This window comes from Dermacentor variabilis, chromosome 4, assembly GCF_050947875.1.
Source record: "Dermacentor variabilis isolate Ectoservices chromosome 4, ASM5094787v1, whole genome shotgun sequence".
NCBI classification, from domain to species: Eukaryota; Metazoa; Arthropoda; class Arachnida; order Ixodida; family Ixodidae; genus Dermacentor; species Dermacentor variabilis.
The window spans coordinates 95,106,274-95,122,048 of record NC_134571.1 but is presented as its reverse complement, the minus strand read 5'-3'; the positions used below and the strand labels follow the sequence as shown (position 1 = coordinate 95,122,048).

Sequence of the window (15,775 nt, the reverse complement as noted above, 5' to 3'; positions counted from 1 at the left end):
CTCACTCCGGCTGTCTGCTTAGCACAGAAAGAAAGCACGTTAGTTTAGGAAATTAAGCAATATCATATCGAGAAGAGAACGACATACAACTTTGTTTTAGGTGAAGAAAGCTGGCAATTTTATTATTGCAACCGCCCAGCATTCTAACCTCGCGAGGACCCTCAGCAGGTCTTCATTTCTTTGATAGTTTTTTTATGCAAAGAACTGCTTAACGCTACTTTTAAAGATCACCAATGAAAAGATAGAGAGAACAAGAGAGAAACAAAGAAAAGGAAAGCTCCAAGTATAGACGAGGTCGAACGCAGTTTATAAAGTAAGCTCAAAAGAAAGCGAGAAAAAAAAAATTACCATGTATCATGCGTCATACAAAGCCCCATGGTCTGCTTTAAATGTTTGGGTATTTGTTTTCCGTGGACGGTCGAGCAGAACAGCCTGTGGTGCTCCCTCCTCCCGCAAGCTTAGTCACTTCAGTGAACTTTCTTATCGCATGGCCACTTTTACAAAGCGTGGTAACACACATTTTAATAATCGCGCACGCTCAGCAGATACGAGTCTACGGCTGCGCTGGGCAGCTCCAGTTCAACACAGAGTGCAACCAACCCCTGTCGTACGAGCGAAGGGCTGTTCACGCAAGCAATGCTCAAGATCGGTTTCCGCTTCAACGCCACAATGACGCGCAGCCAGAATCACGGTAGCACTGTTGAGCGGATGTCGCTCTGATACAACGCATGGTGGAAACGGCGCAAATATGCACACGGACGCAGAAAGGAAGGACACACGTGGGCGATTCCTGCTGTGTGTAATTGCGTTGTTCTCGCCATGTATCTGTTCCTACTCGCCGAAACATGAGCTCTGAACTCACAGAGATGGCATTTATGGACACATCTAGCGGTATTTTGCTCAAAGCAAATGCGAACGTACTGCCATTCGCCTACTGTTCAGTATTCTCAGTTGTCAATAAATGTTTTTTTTTGTATTGGTGTAGTGCAGGGTTATGAAAACACATCGCATTTTCAAAAAAATAAAGAAATAACAGCTAACCTTGCTTTTAGGCTATTGGTACACACTTATATACCCGGCATCCACGAGCTGTGAAACTTCCCAGATCAAACTTGAGATGCTACAAACTTCACTCTAAAGCTTGGTGCTTGTTAAGTCTTATGTGCATTGCCTGGGTAAAAAGGAGCACTTACCACTTTCTGAGCTCCCCGATTGGAAACGGTTAGACACCTTGATTTCTGCGGAGGTAGACGTATGTTTCCTACGCACAATAATATAATGAAGAGAAAGAAATTTGAGGATAAATTGCAACGCCGAAGGAAAGTAGCAGGACCCCCCCCCCCCCCCCCCCCCAACCACGGAATGAGAATAAAATACGTGACGAAACTATGCACTTGGCGCTTCTGTCCTGTCAGATCGCGCGGAACGCAGAGATTAGAAACTAATTTCTTAGCCGTCAGTTCTCATTGCATCGTTAGTTTTCGAGAGTTCGCAGTAATATCCCTACGATCAAAGGGAGCGATGATAGTTGACGGGAGTTTAAATATTGCCTCTATTTATTCTTTGTACGCTTATTTAAGAAAAAAGAGCGAAAGGAAAGAAAGAACTTGAAATGTCATCGCACAAGGTGACTACGCAGAAGCGCAAGATAACTGCGCCTAAAGGATCGGGAAATAGCAGCAACGATCGCGTCGATAACGAACAAAAAAAAATTAAAGTGTTCTTGTTACGTCAGCACTGATCGCGATCTTCGTTGCCTAAGCTCCCGCGACGTGAAAGCTAATAGCGTCCGATAACTGCTTCTCGACGCGGATCGTTTTTTCGCGTCAATAAAAAAAAAAGAAAAAGAAAAGAAAGGATCATCCGGTCGTGCGGTTGTTTATACGATTCTCCTCCTTCGGTTATATTTTGTTCGCTTGCGCAGCCGTTACAGGCGCTCGCCTGTGAGATATCGTCAGTCGGGACTTTGAGCGCAAGAAATAAGCGGTTGAAGTAAGCGCAGACCAAAGTATATCGTAGGGGGCCTGTGGGATAAGAGAAGCATTGGAAGAATTCACTTCTGCGGCGGAGACGCTCGGCGGGAAGGCAGCAAAGAGCCGAGCGTGGGATGAGGATGTTGGAAGCGCTCGGGGGGAAGCGGGGAAACGCCGCACGACAGTTGCGGCTTAATAGGTGTGTCCCGATGAAGCCGAGCGGAAAATTAAGGGGAAACGGTGCCGCGGCATCGGCGGCCGTTTTGCCGGGCTCGTCTCGGCCGCGTCAGGCCAGGCGTCGTCCAGTCGATATTCGCCGAGCCGACAGGTGCGAGGGCGTGTGCCGGCTTGTCCGGTGGCGAAGGGCGTCGGTGCCGTGGACGGCAAGAGACCATTGGCGCGTGCGCGCGCGTGTGTGCGTGCGCCGTGACGCACCAAGTCACCTCTCACCATTCTTCACTCAGAGGACCCGATCGGTCGAGCGCGGATTATTATACTGGCCGAAAAAAAAACAAATAAAAAGAAGCACGGTGTGCGATGAAGCGGTCTAAGAAGAAAAAAGAATTACTGTGTGCCTCACGCTCCAGTGGCCAGGAGGCGCCTTCCTGGGGACGTTATGAAAACTGGATTACGGTGTATTTCCTCCTTAACCGCCCCTTTTTCTACTTCATGGCTTCCTCCCGTCCGGCAGCTGTGTGCATCTATGATGCCAAGATTGGCCTCTCCTCGGAACGCCGTTGGTCGGTTAGCGTACCTGCGCTCTAATTGGCCCGCCGTCGCGTCGGCTCAACTCTTGAGCGGCCATCGATGGGTTCGCGAAGCCGAAAATCCCGTGGACTTTGCAGACGGGAGGGGAAAGTTTCCAGTGCACGGAGCAGTGGACGAGGCTGACTCTCCGGCATTTGCAAGCCTCTCGGGGCACGCGGGGAGGCCGCCCTCTCTACCGCTGCGCCTCGTGCCACGGGGTTCCCAAGGAATCATCTGTGAAGTGGGAGAGAGGAAACTAACAGGAAAGGTCACTTACCAAACGATCAGCGAGCGCCGGTCGTCAAAGAACCGAGCGCGCGGTTCGTGCGAGAACAGATGACTCGCCCGAGGTGTCGCCGACGTGTAAACGTACCGTGAAAATCGCCGTCCTTTTTTTTTCCCGGTTTGTTGTGATGATTAGAAAGATTGCAGCAAGAAGGTCCCGAAGTTAAAGGCTGCAATGGAACCTCCTTTCCAAACTAAGCCAAGTAAAGCACCGATCACAGCAGTTGCAGCACATCGTGAACAAGAAATTACAGGTTTTTATCATAAATAGCATAATTAAAGAAGTAAATGTGCATAACTAAAGAAAGCATATAAGAGGCAGTGTAGGATAATCTCATTAACACTAATAAATTAATAGTTTAAGTGACATGACGTACGTATCATAATTGATGAACTTCAACACATATCGATGGCGAGGACGGGAAACAGCATCCTCATGGTATCGCAATGAAAATTTACTGATGGTCCACTGAAATAATGGTTATGAGTATGAACTAAGCGACAGTATAGAATAGAATATATTTATTTAGTAGCTTTTTGAATTCCTCAATTTTAAACGTTTTATATCTAATAGTAGTGTGTTCCAGAAAGTGTGTGTTCAGAGTTTTCAGTGTGTGTTCAGTATGTGTTCAGTGTGTATTCACTGTGTCTTCAGTGTGTTCAAAAAAAAAAAAGAAAATGGGCGCTCTGCTTACCGTAATCAGTGTATATTTCGATTAAAATGAAGTTCCTATTTATCGCAAACCTGGTAACATTAGTGTTTGTTTGAGAAAATTGGGTTATGAAGCTATTGGCATCGTGTGTAATTTATTTGTCGGAACGAAAAGGTACCGAGATAGTATTTAACGTGTTTTGCGACTGAAATAATCTGATAGCTTCTAAAAGATATGTGGTATTGTGGTTCTATGGGCTAAATGCAATTATCTTGTAGGATTGCAATGAGTTCAAATGGATTACGTAAGTGTTTCCCCAAGGAGGAGGAGGAGACAAAGGAGAGGAAAGACAGGGAGGTTAGCCAGTGTAAGTACCGGCTGGCTACCCTGTGCTGGGGAAAGGGGTAAAGGGAATAAAAGGAGAAAGAAGAAGAGGAAAAAAAATGAAAAAACGAAAATTCACACAGTAACAAGTAACTTAGTAACCCCAACAAGTAACGTAGTAGTTATTCGGTGAATTCACACAGTAACAAGTAACGTAGTAACCCCAACAAGTAATGTAGTAGTTATTGGGTGAATAAATAAATGAAAAGCATAACGATAATAATATGTCATGGCTAAATATGTTTCGTGTCTTTAGAAATGCCCAAATCCTGTAGGTAATCGGTTTTTCTTTAGATATTTGTTCAATATATTTAAGATTTCTGTCAAGTTCTAAACCAAGACATTTACAGGGAAATTTGGCAGTTACAGGACTGGCGCCGTGAAAAATAGGAGGAATGGAGTAAAGTGTTCGTTGTAGGGGAGTGAATGCAACAGATTTTGTTTTCGACGGGCTTACCTGTAGCTGGTTAGTAAGGCACCACTCCTGCAGTCTGTACAAATGGTCATTAAGGTTAGATATTACAGTTGTAAGGCATTTAAAGGAGTTGATGATAGTAGTATCGTCTGCATGAAGTATAGATTTCGAAGAAGAAATGCACATAGGTAGATGACTGACATACATTAAAAATAAAAGCGGGTCCACTATGTAACCCTGAAGCTTTCGTAATGGTGAGAATATTCACTATCTTGCGCCAAGTCATTCGATTGAAAAGGTGTGATGTAAGAGAATAGCGGAGAAACGCGGTGCGTGACAGAACTAGTAAAAAAAAGTACAGTTGCTAATTTGATTAATTGTCGAAGTATTGGGAGATAGTAGGTCCGTATTTATGGGGCGAGGTTAGAGTAACACGTTGTTTACGTAATCAGGCGATGACTCAAAAGAAGCTATGGCGTTTAGGGCGTCTTCTTTTAAAGTCTTTGTAAGTCGTTGCAGCTTTGGTTTGCGTTGTCTGGTGCATAGTGTATTTACTTCAGTATGTATCCAAAGAACTCGAGATGTTGTTGTCTTCAGCGCCACAGAGTGACTTCTTTTTTTAATGCCGCCTAAAGTGCGCGCTGAGAGCGGTGTAACATGCCTGGTTCATGCAGTTTCTATGCAGCGTAACTCGCTTGTCCTTTCTACAACCGCTACGACGCGTCTGCTGCGAACGTGAAGAGAAGAACCTGCAAGCACTTTGATCGCTGTTTCCCTTGACGCTCACCAAGAAACCCCCTAAATGAATTCACACAAAGAATAAGCTTAGCTTAACGCGTAACTAATAATGCAGCATCCACCGTAATGCGAGGAAAGCCCTTTCTTAAAGCAAAACAGGATCAGAAAAGTACCACAGGCATGCGCACGTAATTTCACTGGCTGTTCCACTTAATTAGACGTTTTCACAACAGTGAATACCAGCTGCGTAATTAAAGAAAAAAGAAAAAGAAAGAGAAAGCGTCTGTAGTAGCGTGCCTCACTGTGATGTCTTAGGTATGGACGCCTTCTCGGAGAATGGCAAGCGCAGAAAAATCAACCCCGCGCCACTTCTTTTTCATCCGATTGCAGCGCTGTCCATAGTGCCAGCCATGGTGCGTTCCGTGAGTGTCGGCATCCTGGTCCTCGTCGGAGTGGTGCTGCTCGCCAGGGCATCTGCCTCCGCTCCCGCCAATTTCGAGACCGAGTCCTGGTACGTGTCATCCTATACAATTACTTAATTAATGGAATTACTATGGAATCACTTAATTAAATAATTTTTAATATTAACCGAATATTGATCGGCAGTCGAAGTCGAAGATGAAAACAACGCCGCGGCGGCCGCGTTCGTGTGCCGTTCATTTGGTGCACGTTAAAGAACCGCAAGGATTTGTAATTAAACCGAAGTCCCCCCCCCCCCCCCCCCATTTCGGCGTGCCTCAGAATCACATCGTGATTTTGGCACGTAAAGCACCAGAATTTAATTTTAATTTTTAGACCGTGGTTAATCCGCGGGTCAAGCCCAAATTGTGTTGGTGCATCAGTTTTGGCTCATGTGTAGCCGGACACACACACACACACACACACACACACACACACACACACACACACACACACACACACACACACACACACACACACACACACACACACACACGCACACACGCACACACACACTGAGTAGTTGAAACTTCCTTTTTAATATCGCAACTATAATACTTAAACTGGACAACACCAGCGTTACCGGCCCATCTAAAAGCACAGGTAATAGCAAGAGTTGAAGGCCTGTGCCCGTTTGGGTCATGTCGTTAGGACAGAGCCAAATTCAGTGCCAAGCTGCCAAGTTTACGCTGTAAACACGCAACGTCGCACTACAGAACTATGTTTAGTGGTCCCCTATGGGCGACTCTGAAGTCCTGTCGATAAGTCTTGCATATTAGCTCACGCACATAGTGTATCCCGAATGTATAAATAGCTCTCTTATTTTTCCTCAACACCCACCTCACGGGGAGAGGGAGAGTTTGACTGCGCCTTTTGAGGTTGATGGGAGGCCGGTAACCTTCAGTGTGCTTTTATAGATCCTTGAATGTGGGCGATGATCAAAAACCTTTGCGACAACTATTGCGACACATTAAGGGAACATTTCTGAGGCAACCAGTCACTCAGGGTACGCTCAAAGCAAGGAACCACCGAACATAATAGCCCGGTTGGGATCAGGTTGTTAACGTAACGTAGTTGTCGATCTTATTTCTATTTTTCTCCCTGTAACGCGAGCGCCCTCCCAATGACTCCGCTGTTGAGCACACGAACCACAGCGTCAAAATTGCGGCTCTGGGAAAGGTCACTGTCACGCAGAGAAATTACGATGCGACCCGCTGCGTGGGCACGCAGTTAGCTCTCTGGAAAACAAGCAGATAGGACAGTGCAAATTACATTAGAGCGGGACGAAGAAGATTTGACATCGCGTTATTTCTTTCTCTGCAGGGACCGGGATCGTCAAAACGCTGCGTACGACTCATCTCTGACTCCTGACGAGGACTACCTTCTGAGCTTGCTAAGGAGTCGATCCAGGTGAGATTTCCTGTTTGACGCGTCGATTTTTGTAATGTTTGGCAAGATCATGTCGGTAATTGTGTTTTGCAATGTGTGTTTGTCAAGCCCGCATAATTATATAATATCATCATGCGGGAGTCGAAGAAGAGATATCTTGGCGGAGTCGATGTATTGACAAGGAGAATCTTCGTGGAAATAACTGCGCTTTATGGTGTTGTTTATGCAGCATATTCTCCCCCAGCATAAATGGGAGAGGGAGATGAGGAGAATAAGCTCACTGATAGATACTGGCGCGAACAAGACTACGGAAAAAAAGGGGGACAGGACAGAGCACTAGACTTCAACTCGCAAGTTTTATTCGGAAAAACATGCATAGAGCCTATCGTATGCTCAAATAAATGCGCAGGCACACGCATAAACAAATGTGCCACGTAGGAGACAACCAAATACGCAACGAAGCCGATAAGCGCCCACGACAAGCCATTACAAAGCATACACCAGGTTTTTCTCAAGGTACAACACTTCTTTATCAATGAGTGCCAGTCATGGAGCGCTTACGCATTCATCAGCAGCTTTTGCAATGCAAAAAGCCTCGAATATTTCCCTATCTAACTGCCTGTCGAACCGTCTGAGCACTTGCGTGTTATGAAAACACGGGGAGCATTTACGAGTACGTATTCGGCAGTGGTGAGCCAAGTGGCCAGCACCAGCTAGAGCGTTACACCGCTCCTGTGCTCCGTGAGCTTGTCAATCAGGCAACTGCCTGTTGGTCCAATATAACACTTTCCACAAGAAAGTGGAATATTGTATACCACTCCCACATTGCAGTTAACGAAGCGGGTGACATGCTCTTTAGTGCATGTACCATGACTCTCGACGTTCTTTACCAATCTGCCCATTCTTGCGAGCCTTAGTGGCGCTGAAAACACAACACCTACACCGCACTTGTTCGCAATATCTTGGAGCGAAAGGTGTAAATGACTAACCTTCCGTAGTTTTTCCGGCGTCCGGCAACAAAACGGACTTAGCAATTTCTAACAAACCCATACGGGTGCATTACGGCGGCGCAGATGTCCAAATGCGGAACAGATTAGAACGCTCGCCATGAACAATAGCGTGACGTCAAGGTTATCGCAGTATACAAGCAGGAGAGGTATCGGCGCTAAAAACAGCTGCGTTATCGATGGGACAGACACCTATAGTTCGTGTACCCGAAGAACAACATGAGTACGAGGAGCGCCAAAGGGAACAGCAACGAGAATGTAAACGGCACCGGCGCCAAATTACCACCGACGAAGAACGTTCCCGCGATGCTGAACGAAAACGACAATCGCGAGCACGGGCACCTCCGAACCAGCAACGACGCCAGACTCGCAACGCAAAAATGACAACCATTTCGCTCTGTGAAGATGGAATAGTAGCGAAAGCACTTTGCGTTTCTTTGAGAGTTTTGACAGTCGTCAGGATTCACTGCCATTCCATCTTCACAGAGTGGAATGGTTGTCATGTTTTTTTTTAGGTGGTGGGACACCCCGCGTACGTGTGTCGCAGCCACAGGTTGCCCACTGGGAGCAACTTGTACCGAGTGGCTGCCGGGTCACCTTTTGCCTTTTTAATGAGGCTCTCAGTGACACACACCCATTTGTCATCAGGATTCCCGGCCCTATGTGAACAGCTCGCATGTTGCTGAACGGTGCAGGAAAGCTGGTGCACACAAGATTTAACCAAGGCAGCTCTCAGGCAGTTAGCAGCAATGCCTCTTTTAACTAAGTTCGAGTGTGCCGAACGGTAGTCAAGCAAGAGCTTCTTGCTCCTAGGAGAGTACATCCAACAAAAGGAGCTAACATTTAAAATGATAAGAATATCTAAGAATTGTAGGGGAACATCTACTGGCAATTCATTTGTGAACTTAAGTCCTTACGCACACTTTTGCAAAACCCCCCCGAACGTTTTTAACAGCAAAGCCCCTGCGCTCAGGCTTCGAACCTTTCAGCACAGCAAGAAAGTCATCGATAAAACGTTTCCAGCTGACTGCAGCATCTTAATTCTTGAAAGTATGGCTTCGAGTGTATATGAGTGGCCTGACTTGAGCTGCATCAGGAGGCATAGCTTCTTTAAACTCTTGGACTCCCGTTTCTAATCAACAAGATCAATCCGAGTTCTCTACACCTACAACGTACGACAAATGTAACGACACCATAGGTCTTACTCATACGCTCCGTGTTACGCAGCGGACAAAGACAACACTGAAGAGCGGTGGGACGCAGCTCTACGTAGTCTCACATTTGAAGAACAGCCATGGGTAGTTCAACGGCACCGCGAAGCGGCCGAAAGGCTTGGCGTTTCGATCCCTACGTGGGAGCGGCCCGCTTCGGGCTCGGAAACTAGCGCGACCTAAATGACCGCAATAAAGTTTTTCCATCAATCTATCCAAAGAGACTACCCGATGAAACCAGCTGACGGATTCAGAATATCACTCCAAGTCTCATTCTTTAATTTGCGTTCGGCTAAAGTTGCTCTCATTAGCATTTTAAGTTACGTGCAGATTCTTTACATTCCTTTAAAGGGACACTGAAGAAAGAAAAATTATTTTAGCCCGATAAGTAAAGGATCCTACTACACCAGAAAATATAGCCAAGGCGATCGTGACAAAATTCTTTGTCAGCCGGAATAGCCGCAAGAACGAAATGCAGGTGGCAACGGTAACATTAGGTTTCCACGCCTGCACCCTGTGGCGTTGTAAATATTAATGCGTGGTCAAATCTAACCAGGCCTAGTCAATTTTTGATCTTTAAAGATGAACTAAATTGATATTTATACTTTTTGTGCGCAAACAAACAGGGACGAAGAATAGGGGCAACACAAGGACGAGCGCTTTCTAACAACTGGTTGCTCCCCTTGTGTTACTAGCACAGACATTTTGTACAGGCATAGGAATCAAACCGCTAGGGAAATCGTGGAAGCATACTGGATTGAAAAACAAAAAGAAAAATGCATCAGCCATCCTTCTGTTTCATTGTTAGATAAAGAAAATTCGCTTCTATCATCACATCTTTAACGCATGTTATTGTAAGTGGTTGTTTTTATGCACTTTGCTGTTTTTAGTATGACTGGGTGGCTTTTGTCCACGCCTTCTTTTTATCACAAGTGTTGTATGTAATATTGACGTTGCTCTTTTGACTTGATCGCGCAGATCAGCGGGTATCATATGCGCTGTAGGCGTGCTCTGTTCTCTAGATCGCGCAGTTCTGTGGGTATTTAAGTAAGTAGTTCTTCAAAAATGAAACCAGTTGTTAGAAAGCGCTCGTCCTTGTGTTGCCCCTATTCTTCGTCCCTGTTTGTTTGCGCACAAAAAGTATAAATATGAATATGTTCCAACTAGGCCGACTCGCAGTTATGAACTAAATTGTACTCTAACTGAGCCAAAGACCAAACCTAGGAGGCATCGAGAAGTTATACTGAACTACGACGACTTATATATACATATACACACCTCGAAGCCTATGACGTCACGTGCCAGCACTAGGGCCTTGGCGAAAAATTCGAGATATAAATTTTTTAGGGCAATTTTCTCTTCTAATAATGAACCTAGCACCGCGCAGTTAACTAAAGTGGTGTTTTCGTAAAAAACTCAGTCACTCTGAACTGATTAAGTGTTTGTCTTAAGTGTCACTTTAGAAACTAACTGTTGTTGATGACATCCGCGTAACATTGGCGGTAATTGTGACTTGTGCAACGTCGTGTATCTGGCTCACCGCAGCAACTTCGACGTCATGCCGAAGAGGTCCCGCGGCATGCTCGACTTCGGGATGACGCGAGGAGCGTCTGGCGCCAAGGCCGCCAAGGCTCGATTAGGACTCAAGCTGGCCAACGATCCCTTTGGGCCCGGACGCTGAGACGCCCGTGCCACACCGCTGCGGGAACCGCCTCACACGAGCGGCTCCCGCAACCACATCCCTCTATTCCTTTCCGCGCCTCTAACGGAGCAGTTGACCAATCGCCTCTTAACTGAGCGCTGTAGAAAGATGTTTTCCAACTCTGTTTCATCTTTCTTTATTCTTCTCCAGGTTTGAGCTTTTCGAGCTTCTTTCTTCGCATAGTAGCTGCAGCCGGCTGGACTTTCTGTGTGCTTCAAAAAAAAAAGGATTCAGAAAAAGAAAACGGAGCAGCGAAACAGTGTTTCTGGTACTACGAAGAGGTGCTGAACATCTCACCTCTGCGTGTTTCCGGTTGGCCCCACTTGTATCATTAGCTTTGACTGTAGTGTGCACCCGAGGCAGTTCTACGCGTCATTGTGTCGCATAGTGATCACACCGCTCTCTCGTTGTCGCATCACAGTTTGCGTTGGGCGGAAGGTTAAACGTTGGGAGGGCCTAACCTAATCAACGCAGAGCGTGTGATTGCTGGTGAAGGTCATCCCGTACATGCTGCTCCGTGTAGCAGTTGCTAGATTTGGAAGGATGACTGCGGTTATCCGGATTACTGAACTCGAAACAGCACGTGAATTCACTCTCATATTTTGTGTTGACTACCTATGACGAGCCAGTGCACGTTTCTTGAAATGTGTGGACGAACGCTCTTAACTGGGTGTAATTAGGTTGCATTCTTTAAGCCAGTGAGATTTTTTAAACCAGCGTCTAGAAACATGAGTTCTCAGCTTGCCTGTAATAATGCAGTACTGGCCATCCTATGGCCAAGTGACCAGAATTGCTTTTGATGACGAATTTCTTTGAATGCGTCAAAAAAGAAAAGAAAGCGCCCATATGTTGTCCTCCCGCTCAACGTAAGCTTCGCGTACGTCTAGTAAAATGAAAGCCACCGTAATAAACCTTATTTTCAATGACTGTCAAAAAAGAAGTGTCTCGATTCTCAGCAGTCGGTGACACCAAAGCAAATACAATTGTGCATCGTTGTTATGCGTAGAAGAAAAGCAAAATTAGGGGCTCTTTGGAAGCGCAGATAAGGTGTCCGGTTATTACGTGCATCGTCTGGCAAGTTTAGTGACCATTCTCGGATCAGCGGCGTACATTGTTGAGCTGTAAAATTTTTGTGCCGGTGGTTATGATGATGTGAGTCAAAAGAAATGTGTTGTTGGAAGCGCAGTAATGTATCTAGCCACGCCGCGCTAAAGCAGCTAATTAAATATGTGTTGTTGTGCGTAACATGTTACTGTTAAAGAAACGCAATGCAAATATTTTACTCGCGTTAAATGTACGCTGTTGGCAAGTGCAGTTCATGGAATGAGCGTACATTTATGTATTGTTAATGCAAGGGGTGTACCTTGACAATGTGACGTTGACTACATGTGCACGGAGCAAATAACCACGCGTATACGTTGCTATGTGGTTTCTTTTGAAGTACTAAAAGGATGAAATCGAGTAACAGCGATTGTGTTTTTTTTTCTGTTTTGGAATTATATATACAATGCTTGGGTATAAGAAGTTTCGGGGGATAAGCAAAAGGTGTTCAGCGTTTATTGTTTATCGACGTGTTGCCTGTTGACATGTAACTTGTGTGTGATCCCTGTATGAGCGGCCAATGTAAACTTTGATTTGAGGAAATTAGAGGAATTTCGTCCTTACGATATAATTTTGGACTTTTGCCTTCGACTGTGTAGTAAAACAGATCGATTATTATTCTTTCGTTTTTGTTTTGCGCAAAGCTCCTGTAGTAATTAGCAATAAACGAACACTCGAGATAATTTATTGACTACCAAAACCTCTCTCATAATCTCCTTTCCTTTTTTTTTCATTCAGAATGTCCGGCTAATGCTTCTGTCGTCATCATAATCTCACGTACATTGAAACCATTGACTCGTGCATACAATTTCAACAATACATTCGTTTTCAAATCGCCGTTTTTATTAGTTTAGCCATTCCAACTACTTTATCTTGCGCATATTTAGTAACACACGCCCACTGGCTGATACAGCTTGCCTGTGTTTGCATGACAAGCTTGGAAAGACCTCATTTACTCTACTCAACCACCACTCACCAACATTCGTTGCACAAAACATTTCTTTGTTTCCAGCTTTCTCGAAGCCCATACAGGTCAGCACAACATTTGCTCGAGCATCTTTCTTACTGGTGTGCAGCCAGAACTGCTGTTCGCAAATGCGTTTTCCCTAATTTAGTTTGGAGGAATACGGTAAACCGGTGCTGCAGAAGTGCTCAAAAAAAAAGTTCGACACGCACATTTTCCATTTTCCCCTTCGCCTTCCTCCCATTCATCTCACCATGCCATTAAGCTCTTTTGAGTTATATGCAAAGAAAGAGAGAATCCACACAGATATGCAGACTGTCGACCAAATTCTCATGCCGATGTTTATTCATGGGACAATGAGCTGAATCGAGATCGCCGCTCACTGCAAGTTTGTTTGTGACGGGCCTGTGCTTGAACGGCGTCTGTTTCGAATGGTCTGCGTGACCGTTCGACGAGCGTTAGGCGCCGACTGCGACGGGCCTCGTGTTTTGAAGAACTCTGTGTACGTAGGCGTGTATTCGCTGCATGCTTATTTCTGGACTCTGTCTTTTTTTTCTTTTTCTGTCTCTGTACAGTCGTTTGTGTACGTAGAAGCCCTGCCGCGCGTCCCGGATGCGTAATATGCGGGAGTGTCGCCACTGTAGTGAAGTTGTCTATACAGTTTAAATAAAAGATCCATTTCATTTCTGTTCGTTGCGAAAAAGAAATGACACGACTGCGAATTCGATTACTCTCCGTTCGCCGCCGGGACAAACTGAATGCATTGCGGCAGCCTAGGCTGCGAATGCTGTTCGCTTCGGTGCCAGACTGCCATGAGCGTGGTCTATGCTGGGTAAGTAAACACGCGGCTTTTACACAGATAATAACGGCTGCGTATATAAACTGACATACAGATTTTACTTAGGTATCACGTGGAGGTGGTGGAAGCAAGTGCTTACTGCTACTCCTTTTGAGTTCACTTAGAGTTTACGCGCTGTGAGTGATTGGAAATAATAATAATAAAGAAAACGCCGATGAATGAAGAAAAATGAAAGAAAGAACGAGCCAATGGTATATGACGTAATGTCGCACCTAAATGCTAGGATGAACAGGCTAACTAAACGCGGCAGTCAGCGCTGGGGAATCTCTCCGAGAGGAGCATTCCTCGTGGGAACGTGAAGTTGTGCCCCGAAACAGGCAGAAGTTCACAATTATGAAGAAACACAAGAATAAGCCGCATATCTGTGCATTTGACAAGTAACTAGAATATTCCAACTTTGCTAATGAATTTAGATACATAGATATACATGACATGGTGTGACAGTTGAACTCATCTTACAACAAATAAGTGTGAACACTCACTTTAGAATGCGTCTCGTCGGGCGAATAGTTAACAAGTAAGCAAGTCATCTTGGCGCTCACGCATGCCCTTTTCGATGTCGAAATAAAGTTTTAAACCCGGAATAAATGCTCAAGCGAACAGTGCTCAAAGTAGCTTGGGGCTCTTTGCATTTGCATTTGCGCTCACACATTACAAGTCACCACACTGCTCTAACACTGCCGACCACCCCGTTGCTCGGTAGTGCCAAGAGATAGAAGTCTTTGAAAAGGGTCAAGCCTTAGCTCGCGATGCCATAACAGCGAGCAATCTCATGGAGAGGCCCGAGACCTATTGCCCCAGAAGTATCGCAGCCGAAAACCATAAACACCGTAATCGGTTCAAGGAATACAAGAACAACGTACTCCTCTTAACATCGCCGTCACAAATACGCACTAGATCTAGAAGATGCTGTGCTAATCCGCCAGGAACGAACACTTAGACTACAGAATGATGCTATCCAAAACCACATAGAGAAGAGACGTGGTAAACCAGCGTATCAGGTATACGCGGCAACTACCCCATCGTACTCCATACTTACTGGGAATGCCCCAAGGTGTTCTCTTCTCCACACTTTTTAAGTCGACCAAGAATTCCTTCCTCCCTTCCCAACATCTGGGAGAATGAGACCACTCCACAGCAAGAGATTCGCCCTACTCTATGCCCACTGCTAGGAGCCCACGTCAAATACATCAACAAATCCGGACAAATGCAGTCCCCAGCCTGACCGGGGACTCAGGTGGATTCACCGACAACGGCACTCGAACAGAGAGTCGTTAAGGTATAAAGTTCATACGCGTCTTTTAGTTGCTAGCTAAAACAGATCTACCGTGTTTGTTAGTAGAACGTTTTAAGTTTACACCAATTGCTCGTGCAACAGTCTCCCGAGTCAAAATTGGCCGCCGCCAAAGCTGCACATTAACCAGCATTTCCCGATCATGCATGTTGTACCTTGTAGTGCTTTTTCAATCAATCAATCAATCAGTCAATCAATCAAGATGTTAGCTTTATTTAAATAATTCAAGGAACGCCTACGGTCGCAGCTTCGAACGGTCATAGTTTTCCCTTATGCATGTGACTCTAAAGTTCACAGCTATCAACGCAATACAGGAATGCTTTCGAACGCGCATCGTTGTAGGAATTATAGCCGATGTTGTCGCTAGGAACTGCAGAAAGAAAGTGAAAAGCTGTAGGAGAAGCCTTTGCCGGGTACGGTTACGCACTTTGAAGCCTATTCCTTTACGCTTATCTGGACAACGACGTCGTTAAATAGTTTCGCCAAGAAGGTTTACAGGCTAAACATTGCACCTGTATAAGCATTGGCATGAAATAAATATTTTTTGCCTCTATACTTGGAAGTTGCCGTTCCCTTCGTCTCTGCCTTAGATAC

The 15,775-nt window shown here is 45.4% G+C and overlaps 1 protein-coding gene across 2 annotated transcripts in view; it reads left to right on the top strand.

Annotated features, from left to right (window-relative positions):
• Window positions 1–13,738, top strand: part of LOC142579532 (uncharacterized) — a 374,181-nt gene extending 360,443 nt beyond the window's left edge. For both annotated transcript variants that reach the window (XM_075689850.1, XM_075689851.1), the window contains 3 exons: window positions 5,586–5,706; window positions 6,978–7,064; window positions 10,807–13,738. In XM_075689850.1, the coding sequence (XP_075545965.1) occupies window positions 5,586–5,706; window positions 6,978–7,064; window positions 10,807–10,942 (344 nt within the window). In that variant the 3' untranslated portion in view covers window positions 10,943–13,738. The remainder of the gene's footprint in view (window positions 1–5,585; window positions 5,707–6,977; window positions 7,065–10,806) is intronic.
• The last annotated feature ends 2,037 nt before the right edge of the window (window positions 13,739–15,775 follow it).